General features: G+C 43.8%; 1 protein-coding gene across 2 annotated transcripts; it reads left to right on the forward strand.

Annotated features, from left to right (window-relative positions):
* The first annotated feature begins 393 nt into the window (after nt 1–393).
* On the forward strand, nt 394–27259 carry NIPSNAP2 (nipsnap homolog 2). Of its 2 annotated transcripts, XM_070779967.1 has the most exons (10): nt 395–551; nt 9980–10119; nt 10202–10247; nt 13087–13181; nt 13516–13586; nt 14685–14825; nt 15963–15994; nt 20753–20847; nt 24553–24636; nt 26120–27259. In XM_070779967.1, the coding sequence occupies exons 1-10, from the start codon at nt 460–462 to the stop codon at nt 26182–26184; spliced, it is 861 nt and encodes a 286-aa protein (XP_070636068.1). In that variant the 5' UTR covers nt 395–459; the 3' UTR covers nt 26185–27259. The 2 variants fall into 2 exon arrangements, with proteins under 2 accessions (XP_070636069.1, XP_070636068.1); XM_070779968.1 differs by lacking the exons at nt 10202–10247; nt 13516–13586 and having other exon boundaries at nt 394–551.
* Nucleotides 27260–27901: the final 642 nt, after the last annotated feature.

Raw genomic sequence — 27901 nt, forward strand, 5'->3', positions numbered from 1 at the left:
ATATATTTACACGGTGCGAAGTCCAAAACAAGGTATATGGTGAGAAGCCCGCCTCCCATCTTCGCCCCCCAGGCCCTGGATTCCTCTAGGAACCGTGTGGATTACTCTCCTTGTGGATCTCTCCACATACGTACAAGCCTGGCCCTTGTTCCTTTGGCGCACCCTGTGCTGCGCACCGAACTCCTTTCGCTGGCGCTTTAAGTCTCAAAATCGGTTCCTCTCCGGTTTCCCGCTCCTTTCTCGCAGCCGCGGGACCTCGGCGCTGTGACCCACTGCGGCCGCACAGCGCCCCCTGGAGGCCGCGCCCCCACACGGCAGCGGTCGCGCGCCCCGCCCCGCCCTGCCCCGCCCCCGCCTCGGCGGGCCCTGCCGGGGGAGGGGTCGCGGCGGCCGTGGCGGCGGCAGCGGCGGCGGCGTCAGCGGCGGCCCGGGCGGTGGGAGCCGAGGCGCCGGAGCAAGATGGCGGCGCGAGTGCTGCGCGCTGGCGGAGCGGCCTCAGCCAGCGGCTTCCTGCGGCGGGCCAGCCCCGGGAGCCTCCTGCCCGGGCTCCGGTGAGCAGCGCCGCCCTTTCCGGGAGCGGCCGGGGAGGGGCCGCTGCGGGGCGGAGGGCGCGGGGTCCCCGGCGCGGGTCTCCGCCCCGGCCGCGTTCCCCACGGGGCCGGGCCGCCCGGGTTGCGGGGCGGCGGGACCGGGGCCGCGGTCGGTGCGGCGGGGCGAGCTGGAGCCTCGGCGGGGTCCGAGCGCCTGTCCGGCCGGACGGGCTCAAGGTCATGGCGAGAACGACGCTCGGCGCCGAAGCCACGTCCGCGCGCCGAGCCGGCCCGGCCTGCGGGACCTTGACCCGGCGCGACCCGGAGCGGTGGCCGAGCTGCGGGCGCGTGGCTGAGGCCGCAGGCCTTGAACTTGGCCCATGAGGCTCCGGCCGGACCGCCCGAGAACGCTTCTCGCCCGCGCGAAGCCTCAGTGTCAGCATCCGCACATGGCAGTAGAGACACCCTCATGTCCTGGGTTGTTGGGAGGAAGAAAATAAAATAACGCATCGTCCCGGGTGAGCTCTCAGTGGAGGTCAGGGGAATGGTAGTGAAGAAGTGTATTTAAAAGTAGGTAGCGGACCAAAAAGTATGGACAGTTATCAGCGCTGAGTCGGCATAGGGTTCATGTTTAAACTTTTTTTTCTAACCTCATTGGATTCAATGTTCCGTTTTCTGAATCCATCCCTGGCATCGCCAGTCCCCTTTTCCCCAAACTGAAAAAGCAAAGCCCATACTGAGCTGCACGTCAGTTTGCTGAATCGGTGTCTGCTAGGTACTTTGAAGGTTTATGTTTTTGTTTGTTGATTAAACAGTGAGCCCGTAGAAAATACAATTGACACTTATAAAGGAAAGAGGGAAGGAACTACCTGCTTGTTAAATGTTAATGCGGGCCAGCTTGATTCTGATATGGTTTATTTAACGTAATCCTGTAACAATCTTAAGAAGTAATAGGATCTGTATTTTAGAGAGAAGGCACCTCAGAGAACTTGAGACACATGGCTGGAAAAGGCATTTGAACCCGTTTGGCAGGCTTCAGGCCTAGTACCCTTCCTGGGACTCATGCTTAAGTTATGTTTCACAATTTGATATTGTTTCCAAGTTGATCACCAAGTCAGTCTCCTTTTATCTTTATTCTGTTACTTAGTATCTCCTGTTGCTTTTTTCACACAAGTGATAAAAGCCCATGAAATTGATATTTTATTCTTGACAAAAAAGACAGCTGACACTGATAGTGATCACCTAAAGTGCCGAGAGCACTTGAAGCTTGTAAACTGGAGAACTGGACCTGGTGTGCCTGGTACCCCCATTTCCTGGTGGGACCAGTGCTCTTGACACTGCTCTGTCTTTATCCAGGGTCCCCAGTACCTTCTGACTCTTCCTTGGGCTCTAGTCTGCCTTAACTGTAGGTGTTCTTTAGGACTCAGTCCTGTCGTTCAGTCCCATCCAGCTCTGCAGCGCCATGGACTGCAGCACACCAGGCACCCCTCCTTCACTGTCTCCTGGGGTTTGCTCAGATTCATGTCCATTGAGTTGGTGATGCTATATAACCATCTCATCCTCTGCTGCCCCTTCTCCTTTTGCCTTTAGTCTTTCCCAACATCAGGACTTTTTCCTTCATTGGAAAGGACTCAGCCTAGACCTAGTAAATTCATTTATTCTCTCAAATACTGAATGGATACAATGTCATTGAGGCTCTGTTGACTTGAGCATAATAGCGCAGGTTGCTTTCCCCAGGAAGCCATAGTGAAAACCCTTGTAGACTTACAGAATGAGGTAGGTGCCATGGGGGAAACTCAGGGAACCTCCCACCCAAGATCATGGAAGGCCTTTTTGAGAAGGTGACATTAGGCTGAGACCTGAAGGATCAGTGGCCATGAAGGCCCCAAATGGAAATAGGCATGCTAGGAAACCCCAGAAAAATCTAGAAGCAGAAGTGAAGACAGAGAACAGGTGGCCAGGAGCGGAGCTGGATAATTAAAGGCCTTACAAGCCATTTTGAAAGCTTGGATTTTATCCTGAAAGCCATGGAAAACATTTAAAGGTGTACACTCGAGTGTGACTTCATCTGATCTACGTTTTTAAAAGATCAGTCTGACTTTGAAAAGGGGACCACATCAGGATGGTCAACTGGGTAGATCTTGGTGCCATTCGCCGAGAGTCAGCTGTTCCAAAGGTGAGCATGCCCACTACATGCCACGGAGACATCAGTGAATAAGGCACACGGGTACTTGCCGTCTGGGAGACTGCTGGTCATTCAGAGGAGGAGGAACAGGTACAAGGAGGGGAGAGGGTGGATCCAGGGCAGTTCTGAATCTGGTGAAGCTAGAGATGGCTGTGAGCTATTCAGACAGAAAGGCCCAGTAGGCAGTTGGCCTTCTGGAGCTGTATGACTCCTCCACGAGATGTCTGAACCGCATTTGAGAGTTGTGAGCATATAGGAATCCAAAATGTTAATAGATCCATGGGTTTCAGTGTACTCTATTTGATTGACATTTTTCATAATAAAGTGGTTTTTTAAACTATGGGAATGGGTGCGATTGCTTGAGGAGTGTGAATAGAAAAGAGCTGAGAAACAGACCCTGGGACATCTGGTCATTTACAGGCCGGACACAGGAAGGAGAGGCAGCGAGGGAGCCAGAAGGGGCAGCTGTGAGGTCATTGTTATGGGTCAGTGCCCGGGCAGGAGGTATTTCAAAGAGAGTGGGTCAGCTGTGCCAGATGCTGGTAAAAGGTTAAGATGACAGAAGAAAATCGCTTACCAGCAGGGGTGTTGCGGCTGACCTTGCAAGAGTGGTTTCAGGGGGAAGGCGGAAGTGTTCCTGGGAGGCCTGTTTGCCACACACATCTTAGCTCTGCCCAGTGCCAGGTCGCCCTGCTCAGCTGCTTACTGAACTTTCCCCCCAGGCCCTGGAAATGACCATGTATGGAAACTTAACTCATCTTCCTCATGCTAAGCCTGCTTGCTCCTCCTGGGCTCGCTCTCCCCACTAAGGGAACATCTTCCACAGAGTGCCCCAGGCCAGGAACCAGAATATCTTCCCCATGCCCTTCCCCCGCTGCTCCTGCCCATCTGGTCAGGTGCTAGACATGTTAATTCTGCCTCCGGCATGTCTTGACGCTGCCTCTGCAGGAACACTCCCCTAGCTCAGCTCTGGGCAGCTCTTGGCTAGGTTCCTGTGAAGAGTGTGGACTTGAAGCCATTGGTGAGGGGGCAACTGGAGAACTCTGAGCAGGACCATCTCTTGCTAGAAAGATCTCTATGACGTGAACCTTGACCAGATCTTCATCCCTCTTCCCTTCCACCCCACCTCCACCAAGAAAAGCTGTACACAACATTTTAGGAACCATTGGGGATATTTTAATATGAAGTAGGTATTATTATAGGATTACTGCTTTCCTTAGATGTGATATTGTTAGAGATTCAGTTTGTCCTTGGTCTCAGGAGCTGTGTGCCGAAGTATTGAAGGATGGAGTAGCATAATGTCTGCACTCTGGTTTCGTAAGGTTTGGTAAAAATAAACAAAATACATATAAAGACTCAGGATAAAATAGTCATCATTTTTCCATCTAGATGCAGGGCATAGAGGTCTTTATTGTACTGTTCTTTCATTTCTGTGTTTGAAGTTTTTCAAAATGAAATGTTGGGGACAGCTCTCTCTAGCAGCCACGGTGAAGACAGATTCACTGGGATTCCGGGGGTGTTGGGTGGTGGGCAGGGGAGTCCGATAGCTCCTGCTTTAAGGCAGGTCTGGATCCAGTCCTTCGGCCTCCCCTCTGCCTTTCACCCCTGCCATATTCACACACTCCTGGCTTTGCTAGCAGGTAGAGTTCTGCTTCTGAGAATGTCCTTCCTCCCACTGGCAGCAACCTGACAGACTGCCCCCATCTTTCAAGTCTGAAGCTCAACAAGCGTATCCCCGGAGAGTTGGCCCATGTCTCCATGAGGCCAGCCCTCCACGTCCTCTGCCCCACCCCCGCCACACCCACCACCTCCATGTCCGGTAGGGGCTCCTTCCTACTGCTTTGCGCTGTGATTACTTCTGTCTGCCTGCTTCCACAGCACAGCGAGCTCTGTGAAGTCAGGGCCGGGTTTATTCCTCAGTCTGGCATGTGCAGTGCACCATCAGTAGATACCTGGTGATGAGGCCCTTTGCACTACTACTGCCTCATCCCATGGTCTCCACGTTAAATATATTTCCCTTCTGTAATTTGTTCCAACTGAACCTAAAACCATCTTCCGTACCTAATCAGGACCCGAGTCTCCTCCTCTTCACTTCAGGAGTTTTTCCTTTTGTTTTGTTGGGTTTTTGTTTGGTTGGGTTTTTTAAAAAAATTTTTTGCCTTGCCATGCAGCCTGTGGGATCTTAGTTCCTGAACAGGCATTGAACCCAGGCCCTTAGAGGTGAACGGAGTCCAAACCATCGGCCCGCCAGGGAATTCCCAGGAGTATCTTTTGAATGTATTCTTTACCCTTCATCCCTCCTGTCATCGTCTGAACCCAGGATCATCCCTCGGTCTGTCCAGTGAGTATCGAATGCCTCGGCTGTGCCTGGTACTGCGGGGCTGCGTACCCAGCCAGGAGCCATGCCCCGTGCCTTTCTTACTGCTGTCCACCTGCCTCACCACTGCCAGGCTGCTTTTTACACCTAGATCTTTTCTGAAAACTTGCTGGCATTGCCCCATGTATAGGAATAGAGTGCAGCCCTCCCTGCCCACCCATGTTGCCCTCCCATTGCCCAGCTCCATGTCCTCCACGCCGTGTTCTCTTGCCTTCCTGAACACTTTGCTGTTCCAGAAATATGCCACATAGCTTCACAACTCCATACCCCTGGACACGTTGTTCCTGTGACTGGAATTATCGCCGGCTTCGTGCACCTGTCTTGCCTGTCCTCCAAGACGAAGCTGGAGTCTCTGCCCTGAAGTTCCTCCAGCTCCTGGCCGGCCAAGGCCAAGACGATTCACTCCCTTGAGTTCCCACAGTGCCTGCGAGTCCACAGCGTCCATGACCCCTCTGGCTGTTTACTGATAGGTTTTTCCCCTGAGACCAGGCAGACTCAGCATCTGGTCATCTTTGTATCCACTGAACCAGGCACTCAGTGCTTGTTCTGTTTAAAATCTAGTGTTTGGGGGAATTACCTGGCAATCCGGTGGTTAGGACTCTGATCTCTCACTGCCAAGGGCCCAGGTTCCAATCTCTGGTCTGGGGTCTAAAAATATCCCACAAGCCCTGTGACTTAGCCGAAAGAAATAATAATGGTAAATTAACAAAAGAAGAGTGTTTTGTTGGATATGCTGCCCCCTACGCGGCACTCCATAAAGTACCACCTGACGTGCATATGGTGGTGTAAAAACAGCTGATCCCTGTGTGTGTTGCTCTCAGTAAAGAGCCAGCCCAACCCAGGCCTTAGAATCCTGGTGGCTGTTGGCATGGCTACTTCAGCCCACTGCCATGGTTCAGTGAGGTGGACTGGGCACAGGGGGCAGCTCCAGTCACCTGCCACTCGGAAGATTTCAGAGGTCAAGAGTCATTTGGCGCTGATGCTGAGTCACACTGCCTTTCATTTGTCAAGACAATTGCTACCCAGCTTTGACAAGTAAACAGCACGTGGGTTCTTACGTGTGTCCCGAGATGTTGGCTGTTTCGTACATTAACCCTAGTTTACAAAGTGTTGTCGTAACCCTTACTTCATCTTACCCATCCTAAAGTAAACCCCTTTGGTGTTAAAAATCTGGAACAAATGCTTACTTGGGGAGATCCGTGTGGGTGAGGTGTCCCTTACCAGTGAAAATATTTTGAACTTTATAGTTAGATCTGGGTTCATATTATCTTGCCGCTTCTTACCTCAAGTTGGACTTCTGGGGTCCAGTCCTTAAAATGCAATAGTAACCTACCTTGCTAGATTGTTCTGGGGATTAAATGAGAAGACATATACAAATTGTCCAGAGCTTGACAGGAAGTATGTGCTTATTAGCTTGTAATCCCCTTAAATTCTAAAGAAGGGAAGAATTACTTCAGAATTTTTTTCCCTCCAGATTTAGCCTGTCAATAATTCTTTATTATGCTCTTATTTTACAAAGCATTAAATACACTGAGTTAAATAGCAATATGTGTGTGCATGGCATATGCTTGTCTGTGTACTTCTGGAAGGATTCATTAAGAACTGTGAGTAGTGCTTACCTTCGTGAATTACTTCTTAATGAAGTTCCTTAGTACTGATATTTTTAGAAACTTCCATTGTATCTCTTTCCTAGTTGTTCGTAATTGTTATTCCTAAAGTCTTAAAATTCATTTAACCAAAACATATTTTTAAACACAATTTCTGTTTAGTAAATTTGAAATCTAAAAACTCAAGGAACTATACAAAGTCCTGTTCACAAATCTTAAAACTTTCTGCTTTGCATATCACTAATTTTATATGCTTGCCATTTTGCTTCATGATATTATTTAACCCAGTATCCAAAAATGTGGTGTATTTAAAATACTTTAAACACGGGACTTCCCTGGTAGAACAGTGGTTAGGACTCGGTGCTTTCACTGCAGAGGACCTGGATTCAGTCCCTGGTTGGGGAACTAAGATCCCACAAGCCACTGGGTAGGACGGAAAAAAAAAAAAGGAAAATACTTGAAACAAATTGACAAAATATTTTTATTGAAATGAATTTTACCATGATTCATTTGGAGAACTGCCATCTTCAGAATTAGTTTATATAATTAACGAGTGAATTGAAAACAGAGATAAATACCATATGATTTTGATTTTTACTAAAGGGCTAATACTTAAGGGCTTCCCTGATAGCTCAGTTGGTAAAGAATCCGCAATGTGGGAGACCTGGGTTCAGTTCCTAGGTTGGGAAGATCTGGAGAAGGGACAGGCTACCCACTCCAGTATTCTTGGGCTTCCCTTGTGGCTCAGTTGGTAAAGAATCCATCTGCAATGCGGGAGACCTGAGTTCGATCCCTAGGTGGGGAAGATCCTCTGGAGAAGGGAAAGGCTACCCACTCCAGTATTCTGGCCTGGAGAATTCCACAGACTGTAGTCCCTGGGGTTGCAAGGAGTCACACGACTGAGAGACTTTCAAAGATCTAATAGTTTTTATATATAACTTTTTTTTTTTTTTTTTTAGTTTTTTAAAGTAGTTTTAAAAATAATTTTTAAATCTCTCACCATTAATCAGGTGCTGTCCTACATGTTTTAAGTGTGTTTACTAGGGGTTAAACGTGTACTTAAAAATATACGAGAGGTACTTCCCTGGCTCAGTGGTTGAGACTTCCCCTTCCAGCGCAGGGGGTGTGGGTTCAATTCCTGGTGAGGGAACTAAGATCCTACGTGCATTATTTTATTTAAAATACTTGCCGTTTTAACTTAAAAATTGTTACTGAAGTATAGCATACATTCAAGAAAGTATACAAATTCTAGATTTATAGCTTGATGAATTTTCCCAATATAAATACAACCGTGTAAGCAGCACCCACATCAAGATACAGGACATTACAAGCCCTCAAAGCCCTTCTTGTGTCCCTTTCAGTGAGCTCCGTCAAGGGTAACACTACCCTGACTTCTAACACCTTAGGTTAATTTTGTCTGGTTTTGAACTTGTGTGTCTGGCTCTTCCACTCAATGTTTGTGAGAATCATCTATGTGGTGTGTGAATTGTAATTCATTCATTCTTTTTTTTTTGCCATGCCATGCAACGTGGCGGAAAAGGCAGTGGCGCCCCACTCCAGTACTTTTACCTAGAAAATCCCATGGATGGAGGAGCCTGGTAGGCTGCAGTCCGTGGAGTTGCTAGAGTCGGACATGACTGAGTGACTTGACTTTAACTTTTTACTTTCATGCATTGGAGAAGGAAATGGCAACCCATTCCAGTGTTCTTGCCTGGAGAATCCCAGGGACGGGGAAGCCTGGTAGGCTGCAGTCTATGGGGTTGCACAGAGTTGGACACGACTGAAGCGACTTAGCAGCAGCAGCAGCAACACGTGGGGTCTTAGTTCCCTGACCAGGGATTGAACCTGCAGCCCCTGCATTTGAGGTGCAACAGAGTCTTAACCACTGGACCACAAAGGAAGTCCTTACCAGGGTTTAATTTTTAAAGTCTTTTCTCAGGTTATATATACACATCTAGCTTACCAGTAAAGGAGTTTTTAAACATGCACTTTTAGATATTTTAGCTAATGTTAAGTATAAAAATAATAAATGTATATGGAAAATTCACGAGTGCAGAAGGGTATACAGGGAAAAGGAAAACTCACTCCTCACACCCCAAGCCCAGTCACAGCCCGGATGTCCTCACTGTGAGCATTTCACTTTGTGTGTGTATTTAGGGCACTGTTCTGGGCCTTTCTCCACAGAACTCATCTCAGATACCAACATGGCAGTGCGTGTAGGTCTACTCATTCTTTTTAATGACTGCATTCTGTCCTGATTTTGGATCTGCCTTGTTTGATCTGCCCAGTCCCCATTAATGGAGTCCAGATTACCTTTACCAGGAACAAACTGGAAGGCAGTAAGGAATGCTCGCCTGCATTCAACTGTGTGCGCCTGTCTAAATATAGCTGCCCTTGGACATAACTGCAAGTGCAGCCCTTAGGGCGGAAGGCCCACACAGTTTGCATTTTGCTGTAGATAAATGCCACACTGCCCTCTAGGGAAGTCACACAAATTTGTGATCCCACTAGCAAGCATATGGGAGTTAAAACACTCCGCTAAAATTCTACTGGTAAAGTGTTGCTTGTTAGTTCAGTCAGATTTATCATCACTCGGACAGTGTGTACAGTAGAAGTTCAGTTATAAGATGAAAATTAGCTTAGGTTTTTGTGAGTTAAAAATCTTGACTCTAGGGGTAAGATAATTTTTTTAAGGAAGGAATTCATGTCACTTTCTCCGCATATTCCTTTTCACATTTTTTATTGTGGTAAAGTACATAAAACATTTGCCATTCTTAAGGGTACAGTTCAGTGGCATTAAGTATATTCACATTGTTGTATAATCGTCACCACTGTCTACCTGCAGAACCTTGTCATCTTCCTCACCCATTAATAATATCTCCCCATTCTCTCCTCTGCCCTTGGAACGTACTGGTCTACTTTCTTTCTCTGTGAATTTGACTGTTCTCAGTTTCCGTGTGTTTTTTCTATGTTGAAATTTTTCCTCGGAGAAGGGAAGAACACAGCGGGACTCATGGAGATGCACGTGAGGACTCTCCGAGGATTGCCGAAGTTCCTCTCTCACACTTTGCTCCTGCATTCCGAGTGCACACTGTTGGCACGGAAGGTGGACACATGATATCTCAAGTTCTAGAACAGTGCTTCGAATGTGTGCCCGAGGAGTGCTTGCTGAACGGATTGATGAGTTTATGAAAACAGTGGGCCACGCACTACCACCCAAAGACCCTGACATCTTTGTACCTCTGATTAAACTCAGATTTTTGCATTTGTGATCCCATAGGAAATTGACATCTTCCGATAACAGACCTCGAGAGGACAGCTGGTTAAAATCCTTGTTTGTTCGGAAAGTTGACCCAAGGAAAGATGCTCACTCTAACCTCCTAGCCAAAAAGGAAACCAGCAGTCTGTACAAATTACAGTGTGAGTCCTGGGTTTGCTATCTTCATAGTTAACGTTTTTCCCTTGGTTCATAAGTTTATCGTTGAATTTTCTTTTGTTTCAGTTCACAATGTTAAACCGGAATGCCTAGAAGCATACAACAAAATTTGGTGTGTATACCAAACTATCCTTTACTTGGGGAAAAGTAATGATTTTAATATTTGTTGGTTGTGCTAACCCTTGATAGCAGAACGAGATCTTTCATGCCTCTTCTTAAAGCCAAACATTGAGAGGCTCTTAAGTTGAGCTCTGTGGGGTTACCAAGGGCATTCTGATTTTAAGCACTTATTCACCGAAGTCTGCATAGACTGTCAGACTTTGGAATGTTACTAGACTTTCAGGTTGGAAGGAACCTTGCCAGTCTGTCCAGTCCAGCTACTCATCCAGTGCTTGAGTCCTTTCTGGAGCCCTTCCTGACACTGTTCTTAAGTACATTCATATGCTCCATCTCTGGGCAGCTCTGAACGTTAAGAGTTAGATTGCACGTCCCTGGGACTGCCCCTATTTCCAGTATTATGCCTAAGTACCCCTGCAATATAAGAGCCCTGTATGATTTCAGTAGAGCTGCCATTTCTTTCAAAGTCTTCCATCTGCCTGGGTTCAAATCCATTCAGCAGATTCTTAGAGTGATGTGAAATCCATATACTCTTACAGAATTTGTAAACTTTAAGACCAAAAAGAATTACATGCACCAGTTCTTAAGTTAATAGAAATAGCAGTTCAATGATCAGTTGTCTGCAAACATGATTTAAAAGCACTTTTTAAAAACCGTTCATATCTACTGCTTTCATGAGAAAGCAAATGATTTTGTTACCAGAATCAGCCTAACTTTCAGAAGCAAAAAAATCTTTTGTTTTATTTTTGGAGGTGGGTTGCAAAAGGTAACATTAGCGTAGTTTCATGCTCACCTCAGCACTGTCCTCTTTATTTAAAAAATGACCTAAAACAAAGCAGATGGTTTTTCTCTAAATCTCTTTTCATAAGATGAAAATTTTCTATATGCTTATATTTCCCTGGATTATCTTCCCTGTCCTATTTTTTTATTAGTTCATCTCCTGTCTCAGATTCCTGGCCATCTACTCATGTTTCTATTTGAAAGTCTTGTTCTCACTTCACACTCAAAATGTAGAATTGCTCTGCTCCTCCCGCTTCCCCATGTGTGACACTGACCGCGGTTTTATTTGACTCTCGCCTTAGTTTTCTGTGACCAGTCCGTCACTAAGGGCTGGGCATCTTCATTTGACATGCATTTTGCTTCTCTTTGCTTGTTTCCCTCTCCAGGGCGGTTGAGGCGCATTTCCAAGTAGCCCTTCTGACTGCCTTCCTGGGCTTGAAGCTGCCCCAGTACCTCAAGCCCCACCCCCTCCCCACTGCAATCCGTTACCCAGAAGTTTGTCAAGTTGGTCTGCTTGAGTTCTGTTTTCTCCTTCATCCTGTTTCTTTTCCTTTTCTCTAGAACTTTCAGCAGCAACCTATTTCCAGTACATAAAGGCTTAACACCTGCCTGGTTTTTAGGGGCTCCAGTAATGAGGTTCTGCCCAACCCATCCAGTTCTGGGTACTAGGGTCACCTACCTCACAGCCCCAATTCACTTCGGTCATCTGTGCAGGCTTCCATCAGCCGCACTTGCTCCAGCGCTGGGTTCTTTACTTTCTGCTCATGTCATGTGGCAAACAGAAAACCCATTTCCCTAACATAATCCATCTTTCCCAATTTCTGTCAACCCCATGTTACTTCTGAGCATTCATGTGTCATATATCAAATAGATTTAATATCTGATCTTAATTTTAAAAGTAAATGCTACCCTTCAAAAAATAATATGTGGTTTGGTCATCGTACTTGGTCAGAAAGACATTTGAGTTTTCAGTTAGTTAGACATAAGACCATTCAGAGCTTTTCTCCATTAACTAGTCACATCCACCCTGTCTTAGGGCCCCAACATTGGGTGATGATCACTAGCTTAATATCACCTGATGTCAGCAAATAATCTGAACAGGTTCCATTTCTGACCCTTGATACCTTTTTGCACCCATTGTTGGATCTGTATTGTACTTTTTTGTCATAATTTTTCTACTCAAAAAAGCGTGCAGGTTTGACCTTTCCTCTTGGTGTGATTCAGCTATGCCTCTTCCCTTTGTCTTTCCCTGTCCATTAGAATCTGTACCGTGGGAGGGTTTCCATGGAATGAGGCCCTGCCACCTCTGCTAACGTGACACCCTGGCATGACCACGTGTGATGGACAGCAACAACCTGGGCGCTGTGTCCAGTGTGGGACTCTGCGATACCTTTCACATCCCCTTAGCTGGTTGAATATACTTCATGTTGTGTCTTTCATTTGCATTCTCCTGCACTGTGGATGCTCTTTGGGATTGGTGGGGTGGAGGTTGCTTCCAGACTCTGTTGTGTTTCAGCTTCGTCTTCTTCCTTAAAGCCCACCCTCTCTGCCCCTGCTTCCTCTGCCTCTCGGGCCGCTTCTGTCATCTCCCCCATCCACAACATTACTTTCTTCTCTTTCTCTCTTCTCGCACGTTCTTTTCCCATTACTCTCATCCGTCCTATCTTTGGAACCACCAGAACTTAGCTTTTATACATATCACCGTTCCTAAGTGCTTTTTTCCCCCTGAAATGGTGAATAATGGATTCATAGTTGTGGAATTTGGGGACCTTTGACTCTTCTTTATCATTTTTATCAATATACTTGAGTTACTTACCACTGTTCTAGATAGCTGGGTTATCAGTCACCTAAGCATTTGATAACTGGGCCATTAGAGTTTTACAACAGAATTCAGCTAAAAGGCTAATTCTGTAGTTTGTTTCATCATAAACGTATTCTGAGGTCAGTTGTCAGAAGACAGAGTAGATGACCTTTTCCTATTATTGATCATGTGTTATCCACCTGATGTAATTTTGTTGCTTGTTTAATTAGTGTTGCTCTTTCTTCTCTTTAAGTCAAGAGGTGTTGCCAAGGATTCATGAAGATAAACATTACCCTTGTACTTTGGTGGGGACTTGGAACACGTGGTATGGCGAGCAGGATCAAGCTGGTAGGAAGCAGAAGTCTTTGGAATAAACACTTGTTCCTTAAGCCTTTACTGTCATCACTTAAATGATTTTCAACTTAGTGCTTGTTTTTATAATCAAAGCTTTCCAAATCTTGATCTAGTGTTATGGTTGAAGTAGTTTCTCAGTAAATCACCGCAAAAACTCCTTCTTGATCATTTTTCACATTTGAATCTATTATTGAAACTTTACGGTATAACTCAGGCCAACACACATTACAGTTTTGTACTGTGTTAACACTAAGCATATCTGGAATATTTTCAAGGTCAGAATATCATAAAGGCCTAAATGTATGTTATCTTTTAAAATATGTTTCAGTTCACCTTTGGAGGTATGAAGGAGGCTATCCAGCCCTCACAGAAGTGATGAGTAAACTCAAAGAAAATCAGGTAATGATTTTGAAAAATGTTTGCTTATTCAAACTATTGATATAGTAGATGTTGCTGCTGCTACTGCTGCTAAGTCGCTTTAGTTGTGTCCGACTCTGTGCGACCCCATAGACGGCAGCCCACCAGGCTCCCCCATCCCTGGGATTCTCCAGGCAAGAACACTGGAGTGGGTTGCCATTTCCTTCTCCAATGCATGAAAGTGAGAAGTGAAAGTGAAGCTTCTTAGTCCTGTCTGCCTCCTAGCAACCCCATGGACAGCAGCCTACCAGGCTCCTCCGTCCATGGAATTTTCCAGGCAAGAGTACTGGAGTGGGGTGCCATTGCCTTCTCTGTAATAGTAGATGTTAGTACAGAATTAAATGACTCTTTTCTAGCATCAGTTTTTGTAAGGAAACTGTTAGTTTTCGGTAGTAAAGATTTTATTATTTGGTTTCTTGAGGTTGTATTTGAACAGAGTCATCAGTAATACTGTTAAAATAACAGTTCTTATTGTAAAAGTCAGTTGTACTTTGAAACTGATAAGCTGGTACGTTTGAAGCCAGTGAGTCCACCTAGTCACCACAGTCAGCCTGAGTTACCTAACACATACCTGCTTTAGGAACTGCCAACCACACATTGTTCACCTTGGGCTGACTTTGCTGTCCTCCCCTCCCTTCACTAATAGAAAAGTGTTCATGGAAAAATTCTACCAGCTTAACATTATTAGAGAAGAAAATGTTTTGTGTAGATTCTCTGTCCCTATATAAATGGCTTTTGGATTATCTGATATTTTGAGGTGTCCATGTCATCTGTCTTATAATACTGTCAAACACTGTCAGGAGGACCTAAAAGCATAGGAAATTAAATTTGTTTCCATTGTCATTTAAATAATCAAGATAACGGTGAAGTTTATTATCTAAACCTGGACACTTCTGAAAGTGAAAGGGAATGCTAATAGCCATTATGCTGACTCAACAAGATGTGAGCTGGGACTGTCTCAGGCCAAGGGACCCTGTTTATAATAGTATTCTACTAGAGGGGGAACGTACATGTTACTCAAGTGGGTTTATATTGTATGTAAATACTAGCAAGTCTCATGAGCACCTTTTTCACTCAAAGGAATTTTCGGAATTCCGTAAGGCAAGAAGCAACATGCTTCTCTCGAGAAAGAATCAGCTGCTGCTGGAGTTCAGTTTCTGGAATGAACCCATCCCACGATCAGGACCGAACATATATGAACTCAGATCCTACCAGCTCCGAGTAAGTCCTGGAACAGGAGTTGGCCATGTCCCCTCGTTCTCTGTGCAGCAGGACGCACACCCCTGGTGTCGAGAGCAGTCGCTGGGCATATGTTCTGTGATGTGTGCTTGGCTCATTTTCTCCCCTGTCCAGTTCTTCTCATTTCCTTTTTTGGCTTGTTTGTTTTTGTCTTTTTTTTTTTTTTTTTTTTTGCTGTGCAGTATGTGGGATCTTAGTTCCCTGACCAGGGATCGAACCCATGCCCCTCTTCATTGGAAGCAGAGAGTCTTAACCACTGGACCACCATGGAAGTCCCTTCTTTTTTTTTTTTAATCTTTCTTTCTCATTCTTTCTCTTCTTTTAAGGATATTTGTTTTTTATAGCCTTAGACATAAGAGAAAAGACCTAAAATGCAGGACCAAGTACATTATATAGCATCTATTGTCATTGAACTAGAGCAACTAATAAGCGTGTGATATCTGAATACATTATACAGCACTGTAAGAGAAAAGGGGAATAATATTTCTACGACTTTCTAGATGTTTCCCTGCTAGGACACGACTAAAAAAAAAAAGCCCAGATAACAGCATAGTTAAAGTGAAAACATATCAGTAGATCTCAGTGGTCTAACATTCAGTATTATACTGGGGGGAGAAAAATCAAGGAATGTCTGTTAGGTTTACTTAAATTGAATTATTTTAAAATTTCAAAGTAGGGACTTCCCTGGATAGGACTCTGTGTTTCCACTACACAGGGCATGGGTTCCATGCCTGGTGGGGGAGGCAAGATCCCACATGCTGCACAGCAAAAAAATTAATAAATAAAAAACTAAAATTTCTCAATAAAGTCTGAATAGGTACCAACAATTTAATCGTGAATGGCCTAACTGTGATTTTCATAGCTGTAACTGGATGACCTTAACTCTTACCCTTGAGTATATGTTGTCTCCTTAGATGGAGCCATACAATTATTACTCCCACCACAAGATAGGTATGAACAGAGTGCATAATGTTGTTCTGTTACATTTTTTTACTTGTTAGATCTCACATTATTAAAAGTTAATTTCCTAGTTAGTCTTGTCATTTGGTATTTTTCATGCTGCTGTTTCCATATTTCTTCACAGAAGGACTAACAAACCAAATCCAAATCTCTTTTCAGCCAGGAACTATGATTGAATGGGGCAATTACTGGTGAGTATATGACCAAATGATGAGTTTGTAAGTCTTAGACTTAGATTCGTAAGTCTTAGAGTCTTTTACACCATAGTGTTAATTCTAGAAATAAAATCTGGGGTTCATGCCACAATTTAATATTAGACTGTTGTTTTGTTTGACATATTTGTATTATGAGATTTTTCAAACAAGCACACAACTAGAGAGAAAAATACCACCAGCGCCCCTGCCTGCCTTGCTTAGCTTCAGCAATTATCAACACATGGCCGGCCTTGCTTAAGTCCAAATGCCCCTACCCAGAGTATTTGAAAGTAAATCCCAAACAATGTAACACTGCATCTCTGGGAATTTGAGTGTGCATATATCTCCCAAAAGATAAGGATTTTTTATAAAAACAAAACCCCAGTGGTACATGAGGTTATTTCCTATTCTTCTTGGATATTATCTTTTCTGAAATGTTGCTTTTGTCACATAAACAGAACACCACAATGATATAACTGCTTCCATTTCTTCTTCTTTGTTTAATTAGCGAAATACCAGTTTTTCTATCTTGTATATATACAGATTCAACAGAATCCCAGTCAAAATCTCAGCAGACTCTAAAAATGCAGAGGACCCCAAAATAGCTAAAACAGTCTTGAAAAATAGGAACAAAGTTGGGGGACTCACTGCTCAACTTCAAAACTGACTACAAAGCTAGAGTAATCAAGACAGTATGGTGCTGACATACAGACAGGCATTTAGATCAATGGAATAGAATTGAAGGACAAGAAACAAATTTTCACGTATGTGAACAATTAGTTTTTGACAAATGTACAAAGGCAATTCAATGGGGACAGATAGACTTTTCATCAAAGGGTTCTGAAACTTTGGATATCATTGCAAAAAGATGAACTTAGATCCCTACCTCATATTATATACAAAAATTAACTGAAAATGAATTGTATACCTAGATGTAAGAGCTAAAATATAACATTTTCAGAAGAAAAATAAGGGAAAATCTTTGTAACGTAAGGTTAGGCAAAGAGTTCTTAGATAAACACCAAAATCACAATCTACAAAAGAAAAAAATTGATTATTATTCACCAAAATTAAAAACTTTTGTGTAATTCAAAGGATACAGTTTTAAAAATTAAAAGACAGGTCACAGACTGAGAGAAAATTTTGCAAATCACATATCTGATAAAGGGCTTATATCCCAAATATATAAGGAAATCATACAACTCTATAATGAGAAGATGACCCAATTAAAAAATGGGCAAAAGACTTGTAAAAACAGTTCTCCCAAGATATACAAATAGCCGAAAAGGAGATGAAAAGATGGTTAGCGTCACTGATCATAAGAGAAACTCAAATCAAAACCACAAATATATGCCAACCATCTCGTACCCTTTAGAAGGGCCATTATCAAAAGAACAGAAAATATCAAGTGTTAGCAAAGATACAGAGAAGTTGGGACCCTTGCATAATGTAGGTAGGAATATAAAATGGGGCAGCCATTATGGAAAATGTTTTTTCATACAGCGCTTCTTAAAAACATTAAAAATAGCATTATATCTGATGCAACAGTCCTACTTCAAAAGAATTCAAAGCAGCATCTCAGAGAGAGATTTGCACAGCACTGTTCATCACAGCATTCACAGAGGTAAGAGGGTGGAAGGAAGGTAAATTTCCATCGACAGATGAGTGGATGCATATGTGGCATGTACATAGAGTGGCATTTTATACAGCCTTTAAAAAGAAGGAAATCCTGCCACATGCACTGTTAACCTTGAGAACATTGTGTTAAGCCAAGTAAGCCCATTATAAAATGACAAGTACTAATGCAAAGTCTCTAAAGTGGTCAACACCAGAGAGACAGAAAACAAAATGGTGGCTGCCAGGGCCTGGGCGGGCGGAGGGGAGTTGGTGCTTAGTGGGTAGTTTCAGTTTTGCAAGATGAAATGTTGGAGAGATGTGTTGCACAGCAGTGTGTGAACAGACTTGGCCCCACTGGCCTGTACAGTAGGAGATGTTGAGGTAAATTTAATGTCAGGTGCTTTCTACCGCAATAAAAAATAAAATTGTAAAATAAATTTGAAAAAAAAGTTAATAGGCAAAGCATTTAAATAGACATTTCCTCAAAGGAGCTCTGTGAATGCCTGATAAACATGTGAAAAGCTGCTCGGTGTCCTTAGTCATTGTGGAAATGCAAAGTACACCACATTGAGATAGTGGTTCATACCCCTTAGGATGGCTATAATTAAAAAGAATAACAAGTGTTGATGAGGTTGTTAATGAATTGATGCCTTTATACATTGTTGGTGGGAATGTAAAATAGCACAGCCACTTTGGAACGGGAGAGCTATGACTTTTTATTTTCAGTTTATATATGTTCTCTTTTCTTCAGTTATGAAATTTATTGCTTTGGGCTTGATAATCTCTAAGATCTTTTTACCTCCAAAAACAGTTCTGGGACCTTTCTTTCTAATGAGTCTTTTCTTCTTAGATCATCAAGGCTAACTAATACAAGATAGAATTCCCTTTCATTTGAAAACTAAGAAAAACATATTTGATTGTATGCTATTGTTGGGGGAGTGTGTAATTTCCTCGGTTTTGTCTTGCCGCAGCAAAGATTTGAAATGGTGGACCAGTGTTACCGCTTGGTTACACCTCAGTTTTATTTGGCAAGCAAAGGCTAGGACACCCTCAAGGTGTGAGGGCAGGCCAGCCCAAAGGAGAGGCCCTCCTCCTTTGGCTTCCTCTTGGCTTCCTCCTTGTGTGTTTTGTCTCCTCCCCGCTGAGCCGGCCCTATGCAAATTGGGCTAGCCAAGAAGGGGGCGTGTTTATTTCACCTGATGTTCTCATTCCCATCTGTAGATTTTCTTTTGTTCTGTTTTTGTGGGCTTTTCCTTTCTTTGTCATTTAGCCACTGCTATTTTAGACTCCTTTTTCCTATTCTAACTGCCTGACATTCCCCCCTCAAGAGATGGGAGACCCAATTCTTTGGGAATAGGGGTATTGCGGTTTCTCTGGCTACTTCCTGCTGAGCTGGGATGGTGAGGGGCATTGGGTCTCCTCCTCTTGGTAATCTAAGCCTCAGAGTCCTGATAGCGGTGTCCATCTAAGGGTGAGTGATATTTTCCATGGTCGGGTGTAGTTTGATATGTCTTTGTTGAACTGGCACTGCATGTTGTAGCTTGTTGACCTGGGCAGAGAGAAAACAGGTTAGACAATTGATAATACATGGAGCAATCATGTGCAGCATCAATATGGTGATAACAGGGATTAGTAGGGGCATTAGCCAACCAAATTCCCCCTCTCCAGGAGAAGGCTCCCCCAAAGAGAGATTGTAGCCACCCTGAGAACTCTCCAGCTCATTCTTTGAGATCCTATAGGATCTGAATATTTTTCTTGAGGATTGTGAAACTTTGTTCAGCTTAGCTGGAGGTATTTCCCAGAAACAACACTCCTCATTCATGATGGCTCAAGTCCCTCCTTGTTCAGGGATCAGGCGATCTGTCTCCTATCTATTTGGAGTACAATTCCGGACAAGCTGTGTTGGCTCTTCAGAGCTATCCTGAGAAATCTTATCCCCAGAAACTTAATTTGGGGAGTGTTCATTAGAATGGCACTCATTTGTAATCCTGAATAGGTATTTGCCCACCCCAAAGGAGAGGCCCCAATCTGCGTTGGCTTCCTCCTTTTATACGTTTTGTCTCTTCCCCCCCCTGAGCCTGCCCTATGCAAATTGGGCTAGCCATGAAGGCTGTCTGTTTGACCTGACGTTCTCACTCCAGTCTTTGGATTGTCTTTTGTTCCATTTTCATGGGCTTTCCCTTTCTTTGTCCTTCAGCCACCGCCATTTTGGATTCCTTTTTCCTGTTCTAACTACCTAACACTTTGATTATAGACATCATTTTATTAAGGAATTGGTGAGTGATCCCCCAAAGTGTAGTAATTTAGTTGCCCACAGGATAAAATCACTCATTTCTATTTTTCCATGTTACTAATTGAGACATGTCCAATGTGGAATCCACAGAGAAGTACTGAGTGTATTCTTCAGTTATTTTAACAAATTATTTACAAAGCCCAGTTCAGCATGCAATTTATATTTTGGCACATAGGTAACTATTTAAGATGGTGATCTCCTCTTCAGTACATGCTTCTGATTATTTCCAGGCTGAGGCAAGTATGTTTTCTTTCCCTACTGAGAAAGCGGATGAGAAAAATTCCAAATGAAGTGAACAATCCTGAACATTTATCACTGTCGATGAATATGGAGGGTTTTCCCCTCTTTGGGTTAAAATGCACACTATAGTGATTTGCCTAATTTTAATAATTAACTAATCAGGTTTGTAATTTTGGGTGATGATTATGATCATGTAACACTAAATGTAAGGTTAAAGAAATTAGCATCAGGGACTTCCCTGGTCATCCATGATTAAAGACTCCAAGCTTCCAAGGCATGGGGTGCAGTTTCGACCCCTGGTCAGGGAACTAAGATCCAACATACCACGCAAAATAAAGACATCTCCATTTTTTAAAAAAATCAGGACTGCAGCCACATATCTCATGCTGTTTTTATTTTAATAGTTACGAATTACTCTACACATTTTACAAAAATGACTAATATTGCTTCAGAAAGGTAGATTGACATCTAATGTACATTAAAATAGCTTTCAAGTACATTCAATAAAAGTATTCTTTGTTCTGAACAACTTGCGCTGGGAATGGAGGAAACTCACTTTTTTAACATACCTGATGCGGTATCTGAACGTTGTTTTTTTCTCGTAGGGCTCGTGCCATTCGCTTCAGACAGGACGGTAATGAAGCAGTTGGAGGGTTCTTCTCCCAGATTGGGCAGCTCTATATGGTGCACCATCTCTGGGGTATGTTTTTTTCCCTTTCATTTTTACGTTCCTGGGATTTCAGAATTCATTACTAAATAAGTTGTCCTAGCCTGTAAATCATACCTCAGGTCAGGAACCTGGAACACTGCAGCTGACCCAGATGCCCCAGATGGAAGGTAGGTGTTCGGCCCCCAGCACAAGAGGTCCACAGTGAAGGGTCCCCAGACGCGCAGCTCATCGTGAGCTGGTGAGATGAGAGCAGGGCTGAGAGGTGCTGCAGCCTTTCACAAGGCAGTCCCAGCCTCCCTCTCTGAACATCCCCCAGCTCCCTCAGGGACAGTGCCACGCTCCGCACAGAAAGATGTCCTCGAAGAGGGCCCACTGCCTGCCTCGGGTCTGGATCCGTTGTCCTCTGAGGCATCTTCTCTCGCCTTTGCTGTCCCCACCTACTTTGGCTTGACGCCTCCTTTGGTTTGCAAGAAATACTGGAGTGGGTAGCCATTCCCTTCTCCAGGCGACCTTCCCGTTCCAGGGATCAAACCCAGGTCTCTGGCATTGGAGGCGGATCCTTTACCATCTGAGCTACCAGGGAACACTTGTAAATGGTTATTAACGTTAAAAAGATGAAAAGCCTGACATTTCCAAACCCTAAACCGTATTAATTCACTGAGGTGTGGGTGTCCCGCCGAGTGCTGCAGGGGCGTGCGCCTGCTGGGGCAGCTGGAGGCTCAGGGACAGGGTGATGTCTGGCAAGCAGACCTATTAAGTATAACTTAACCTTTACAGGCTTGAGGTAGGGATAAGGTCGTTTTTATTGTGAATTTTTAGTGTATGATCTGTCCAGAGGATTTAAACTGAAAACACAGACCCCTCCCCTTCCTCAGCCTGGAGGGCCCTCTGAGAGCGGCTACTATGGTGAGTGAGCGTTGGGACCAGAGGGTCCGGACCCCGTACTCTGGCACAGGCCAAGGTCAGACATGTGTCTACTGTCAGGCATTGCCCATCTCCACCTTCCTTTGTGTCTCCAGCCAGTGTCCCAAATGTCCACTGCCCACTTCCTACCTCATAGGGAAAAAGTATTGAGATGTGCAGAGATGCATTCTCAGTTGGCCACAACTTACCCTCGCTTATCCATCTTTTTTAGAGAAAGAACCAACACTTACCAAGCACCTCCGTGTGTTGGTTATTTATGCACCATTCCTTTTAGCCCTGACAGCCACACACCACCAATGAGATACCATGACCCACACGTGGTAAAGAAATCACCCCAGCCACAGCTGTGCAGGAGCTGGGCCAGCCTCAGACATCAGCCTGTCTGGCTTCAAAGCAGGTCTTCCCCGAGCAGAGCTCCCCTTCCTGTTACCCTCGCACATGATGCGGTCCTTCCACCCTCCTCCACCAGCACCCCTCCTCCTCCGAGGCCTTGTGGCCGCAGCTGCTCCACCACCCCACCTGTGGGCTCCTTCCCTCGGTATGTGAACAGTCTCAGTGCCTCCCGTCTTTAAAAGCCTCCCCAAACCCAGAAGTCCATTAACAGATGAACAAAATGTGGTTTGTGCAGATTCACAAAAACTGAACATAGAATGGAGGGTACCAGGGGTTGAGGGGAGAGGGGAATTGGGAAGAGATGGTTTATAATGGATAAAGTTTTAACTGGGGTTGATAAAAAAGTGGCACAATGTAATGTACTTATTGCCTCTGAATTATACATTTAAAAATAGTTACAGTAGGGACTTCCCTGGTGGTCTAGTGGTTAAGACTCATGCTTCCACTGCAAAGGGAATGGGTTTGATCCCTGGTCAGGGAACTAATGTCCTACATGCCACGTAGCGTGGCCAAAAAAGAAAAAAAAAAAAAAAGAAAATAGTAAATTTTGTTATGTATATTTTACTCCAAAAAGTTTGTTTTAATTAAGAAAACTTTTTAAGGAACACAGGCCTCTCCCCGCTGTGTTCCCTGCAAGGGGGGTCCCCACACAGTGCACGAGGGGTGCGCCTGGCTCTGGGAAGAAAACTGCTGCTTGTCATGTGGATGTTAGCCATTTTCACCCAGGTCGTGAGAGGTAGTGGATTTCCTTTTCCTTCTATTCTTCAGTACCTTCAAAATTTTATGTAATCAATTTACACTCCTAGTGGGGAACTTGTGGTCAAATTACTCGGCCTGCATGGTTAGGTCTTCTCATAGGGAGAAGGAAGCCCTAAACAGAGACTAGAACTGAGTGGGGAGCCCTCCCGGGCCAGTGGTTAGAAGGATCTTGCCGGGTTGGGAAGCAGAAACCAAAGCACCCAGTGAGGTACCTGAATTGTATCCCCAGGACCTGACCCTTGGCCCATGCCCTTCCCTCCACTGGAGGGCTTTTCTCTCCGGTTCCTGCATGTGGACAATGAAATGTCGGTTTCAACCTTGAAACCCCACTTGGTCACATCATACCTTCCAGGGAGCTTTCCCTGGTCAGCTGTGTTCTCCCTGTGGAGTCTCCTTGTTCTCCACTGTCGTGAACAGTCTCTCACCCAGATCGTTGCACGGCCTTATAAATACTGAGTAAAATTGAATCTCCTATTGCTTATCTGTGGCCTGACAGTTTCTGGTTATGGATTTAACACATTAATGAGGAAGTTCACTTGGTTGGTAAAGGCACATCTTGAATCCACTAGACTGTAAACCTTGAGAGCAGATTGTTTTGCCTCTCTCACATGGCCTGACAATTCTCAGAATAACCTGCTCACAGTTAGCCCAGCTTAGTACTAAGTTCACGAAATATAGATGGTCCCTGACTTAGGATGGTTCAACTTACAATTGTTCAACTTTATGACAGTGCAAAAGTGATCCCTTTTCAGTAGAAACTTTGAAGTGTGAATTGTGCTCTTCCCCCAGGCTTTTGGTACAGTCTCTCATGATGCTGGGCTGTGGCAGTGGTCAGCTGCGCAGTCACAAGGGTGAACAGCCAGTACGCTCACAACTATTGTGGTTTTCGCTTTCTGTGCAGTATTCAGTTACATGAGACACTAAACTCTTGATATGAATAGGCTTGGCATCAGATGATTTTGCCCAGCTGTAGGGTAACATGAGCGTTCTGAGCACGTTTAAGGTAGGAAAGGACTTCCCTGTAGCTCAAACGGTAAAGAATCTGCCTGCAATGCAAGAGATCAGGGTTTGATCCCTTGGTCGGGAACATCCTCTAGAAAAGGGAATGGCAATCACTCCAGTATTCTTGCCTGGAGAATCCCATGGACAAAGAAGCCTGGTGGGCTACAGTCCATGGGGTCACAAAGAGTTGGACATGACTGAACGACTAATACACATAACACACATGAGGTAAGGAAGACTCAGCTGGGATGTTCTTGTGGATTAGATGTATTGAATGCATTTTCGATTTACAATATTTTCAGCTTATGATGGGTTTATTGGGACGTAACCCCATCGTAAGTCAAGGAAGATAACGTAGGCTATTTGAGAAAACAAGATGAGCAGCTGAGTCAGCACTTACTGGACATCTAGTTGACCCTTGAACAACACAGGTTTGAACCGCATGGATCTTTTTCAGTTGATACACACAGTACGATGCAGCCAACCCACAGATGGTTGAATCCGAGGGTGCAGATCCATGGGTACATAGGGCCAGCAGTGGGACTTGAGCACCTGCAGGTTTTGGTGTTCATGGCAGGTCCTGGAGTCATTCCCCCCTGTACTAGTGGAATGTAGGGCGTTATGTTTGGCTAATTCTTCTGTGTGGCTATTTTTAAGCTTACAAGGATCTTCAGACCAGGGAGGATATACGGAACGCAGCATGGCATAAACATGGCTGGGAAGAACTAGTGTATTATACAGGTAATATCTTAATAGGCATAAAGCGCTTTATTCTTCTCGTCTCATTGTTTTAATGTTCTTTCACCCTGAAGCTCATGGTGTATTTGAACAAAAAAATAATGTGTTGCTGTCAGATGGTGAATTGTAAGGTTGAGGGAATAGAGAAATCGTCATATTTTTCTTTGATAGTTACATGACTTTTTCAATAGAGAATATTCATTGTTTCAAGTATACATGTTGTCTAGTACAGTTTGCAGATCTTTGTGTGTTGTAAATTTTACATCATTACATTTTTTTGTACATTTCTGTATTCTCTGAAAATTTATCACACAAATATATTTTTTTCCTAAGCTTTCTCATCAGAATTGTTTATTCCCTAAAGCATTACAATTTAATACAGCAATTAAAATAATTTTGGGAATTACTTCAATATTTAAACTTTCCATATGTACGTGTGTATGCCTGTGTACATACATGTAAGCCTATACATCTGTGTATACTCATATGTGGAGAAGGCAATGGCACCCCACTCCAGTACTCTTGCCTGGAAAATCCATGGACGGAGGAGCCTGGTAGGCTGCAGTCCATGGGGTCGCTAAGAGTTGGACATGACTGAGCGACTTGACTTTCACTTTTCACTTTCATGCATTGGAGAAGGCAATGGCAACCCACTCCAGTGTTCTTGCCTGGAGAATCCCAGGGACAGGGGAGCCTGGTGGGCTGCCGTCTCTGGGGTCGCACAGAGTCGGACACGACTGAAGCGACTTAGCAGCAGCAGCATACTCATATGTGTATATATAATACATACACTATGAAATCCTAGTTGCTTGATTTTTAGAAGAAAACAGCCAGACTGAATACCACCCAGTGACACCAGTGCAGGTAATAAGCACCACCCATGTTGCACATCAGGCACACTTAAGCCTCTACCCTACCAGGAAGATCGAAGAGTAATTTGTTCTGGAAAATAACTATTATCTTGTCTGTTAGTTCATGTATCATAAATCCTATAACTGTATGTGGCTTTGCTGCTTATTCTAACACTTTCATCAGGTCCCAAAGACATATTTCCTCAGCACTGACAGTGTTACAGGTACAGTGTATTATACCTGTAACAATCTTCACAGGTTTTTTGCTGTATATAGGATACGGTCTTTTTGCTGTATATAGGATACAGTCAGATTATTTGATTCTATATACATTTTAATTCAGTTCAAAGGACCTTTTAAGAAAGCACCATTTTTCTCACAATATAGACTTTGCTGGTTTCCAGCACATGAAATACATCTCCTGACAGAATATTTTAATGACACATGATAGGGTGTCAGCTGATCTGTCATTAGCTTGTATATTTCTGCCCGAGACCAGTCCTTAGTACTCCAGTACTGATTTCAGGCAGCATGTCTTCTGAATGAATATCCTCAGCAGCCTACTTGTTAGCATGTATTTATTGCCATCTGTTTAGAAAACAGTGAGCCCCAGTGATTACGGCCCTTGTTTTCAGTCCCACTTATTCAGGAAATGGAATCCCGAATCATGATCCCACAGAAGACCTCGCCCCTCCAGTGAAGCGACGGAATGGAGATGTGCCTACAGAAGTTTATGTGACAAGTGCTTGTCATCAATCAACTTGAACTGTGTTACAAGTGAGAGAGAAACACTGAAGTGTAAACTGCTGTATATAGCTTGTAAGAGACCTCTTTTCTTTAAAATTTACATAATCACAAGACAGGAAACTATTACAGCTTGGCTGATTGTAGTCCTCGGAAACATCCCTAAGTTTGTCGAATGTACCGTATAATATTAACACCAAGCCACCTCTCCCTACCCCCCAGGAAAAGAGAGCCCAGTTGAAAATTGGAGTCATCTCCAAGTAAGACTCTAACCATGGGAAAAAAAAAAAAAGTTAGCTATTTCTTTATAAAGAGCAAATCTGTTTTATAATTACAGATTTTTAAGACAAATTTCTTGTATCAGGAAGAAATATAAATTTCATCATGTTTCTGTAGCATTTTTTTCTGAGTTTCAGACTAGGAACAAATTATAAGTGTACTCAATACCTGGAAATGTTTTGCTTCACTTTCATTTTTAATGTCAGCATAGTAAACTGTGTCGTTACTGAGGGGGAAGTGGTTGATGGGTAATTCAGTCTCCACTTTGTGTATTGTGTTGTCTTTATACGCGAGGAAAAGATGGCTTGAACCTGTGTATCATATGTGACTTTGAAATGAACACCTTGAATAGCACTAATTTTTATTTGTAATATTTTTCTACAACAAAACGAGTAGCACTAGGAAAAGAGGTTTTATTTTGTAAACAGTCATCTGTGACCTGCATTTTAGTAAGCTCACAGCAGATTCTTCCAAGATCATGAATGGGGGGAGGGGGGTGTGCATGTTGAGATTTAAATTGACATAAAACTGCATACTTTGTCTAGCTCTGATTTCATTTTTTAATAGTGCCAATTTTGTGACTGTAATCATGTGAAAGTCCTGTTGAAGTGAAAAATTATGTCTGACCCCCAGATCAAAGAATTTATGTTAAAGTGTGAATAAATCTCATATCAAATGTCAAGCTTTTACATGTGAATGGTTTTCTCCAAGAACATATAAAAGTTAATAAAAATCCTCTTAATTTTCACATATTACATGTATGCGATCTTTTTTAATGAACTGATGCTGAGAGTGAGCCCATCACTCTTGAAAGATGGCTTGTCCCAGTTCAGTGGGCATGTGTGAGTCTACAGGGTAAAATAAGCTCATCAGCTGCTGCTTATGGCCACGTGGTAGGTGTTATGGGGAGTGGGTGTCTGTATACCAGTGCATAATGGTCTGGTGTTGGGGAGTTGGGGCGCTGATGGAAGAACAGGCTCTGCTCCTTGAAGGGGTACTTGCCTTCTTTGGTTGGGTCCTTAGCCTATGAAATGTGGAGGTGGAATTCAATAGCGTCTAAGGTCCCTTCAGCTCTGATTTCTGTAACTGGCCCTTCTTGCTGGCATAGGAAGCAGTGGGGGAGAGCGGGTGTAGTGAACTCTGCCATAGCAGACCTGAAGTTCAGCAGCTACTCTGCTGATTAGATGCTCAGAGCATGTTTGCAGGATGTGAATGAATCATTGAGGTGGAACTGCTTTCTAAATTACTTAATGAAAACTGGTAGAATGACTATTACTAGTAAAGGTAATCTAGCTGTTCAGAACTGAACAAAATGCTCTGGACAGAGGGAATTTTCACTTACAAAATTATGTGGGCTTGTAAATGAAACAAACCCTGTAGAAGTTAAGAATCTT

Source organism: Bos indicus, chromosome 25 (assembly GCF_029378745.1).
Source record: "Bos indicus isolate NIAB-ARS_2022 breed Sahiwal x Tharparkar chromosome 25, NIAB-ARS_B.indTharparkar_mat_pri_1.0, whole genome shotgun sequence".
NCBI classification, from domain to species: Eukaryota; Metazoa; Chordata; class Mammalia; order Artiodactyla; family Bovidae; genus Bos; species Bos indicus.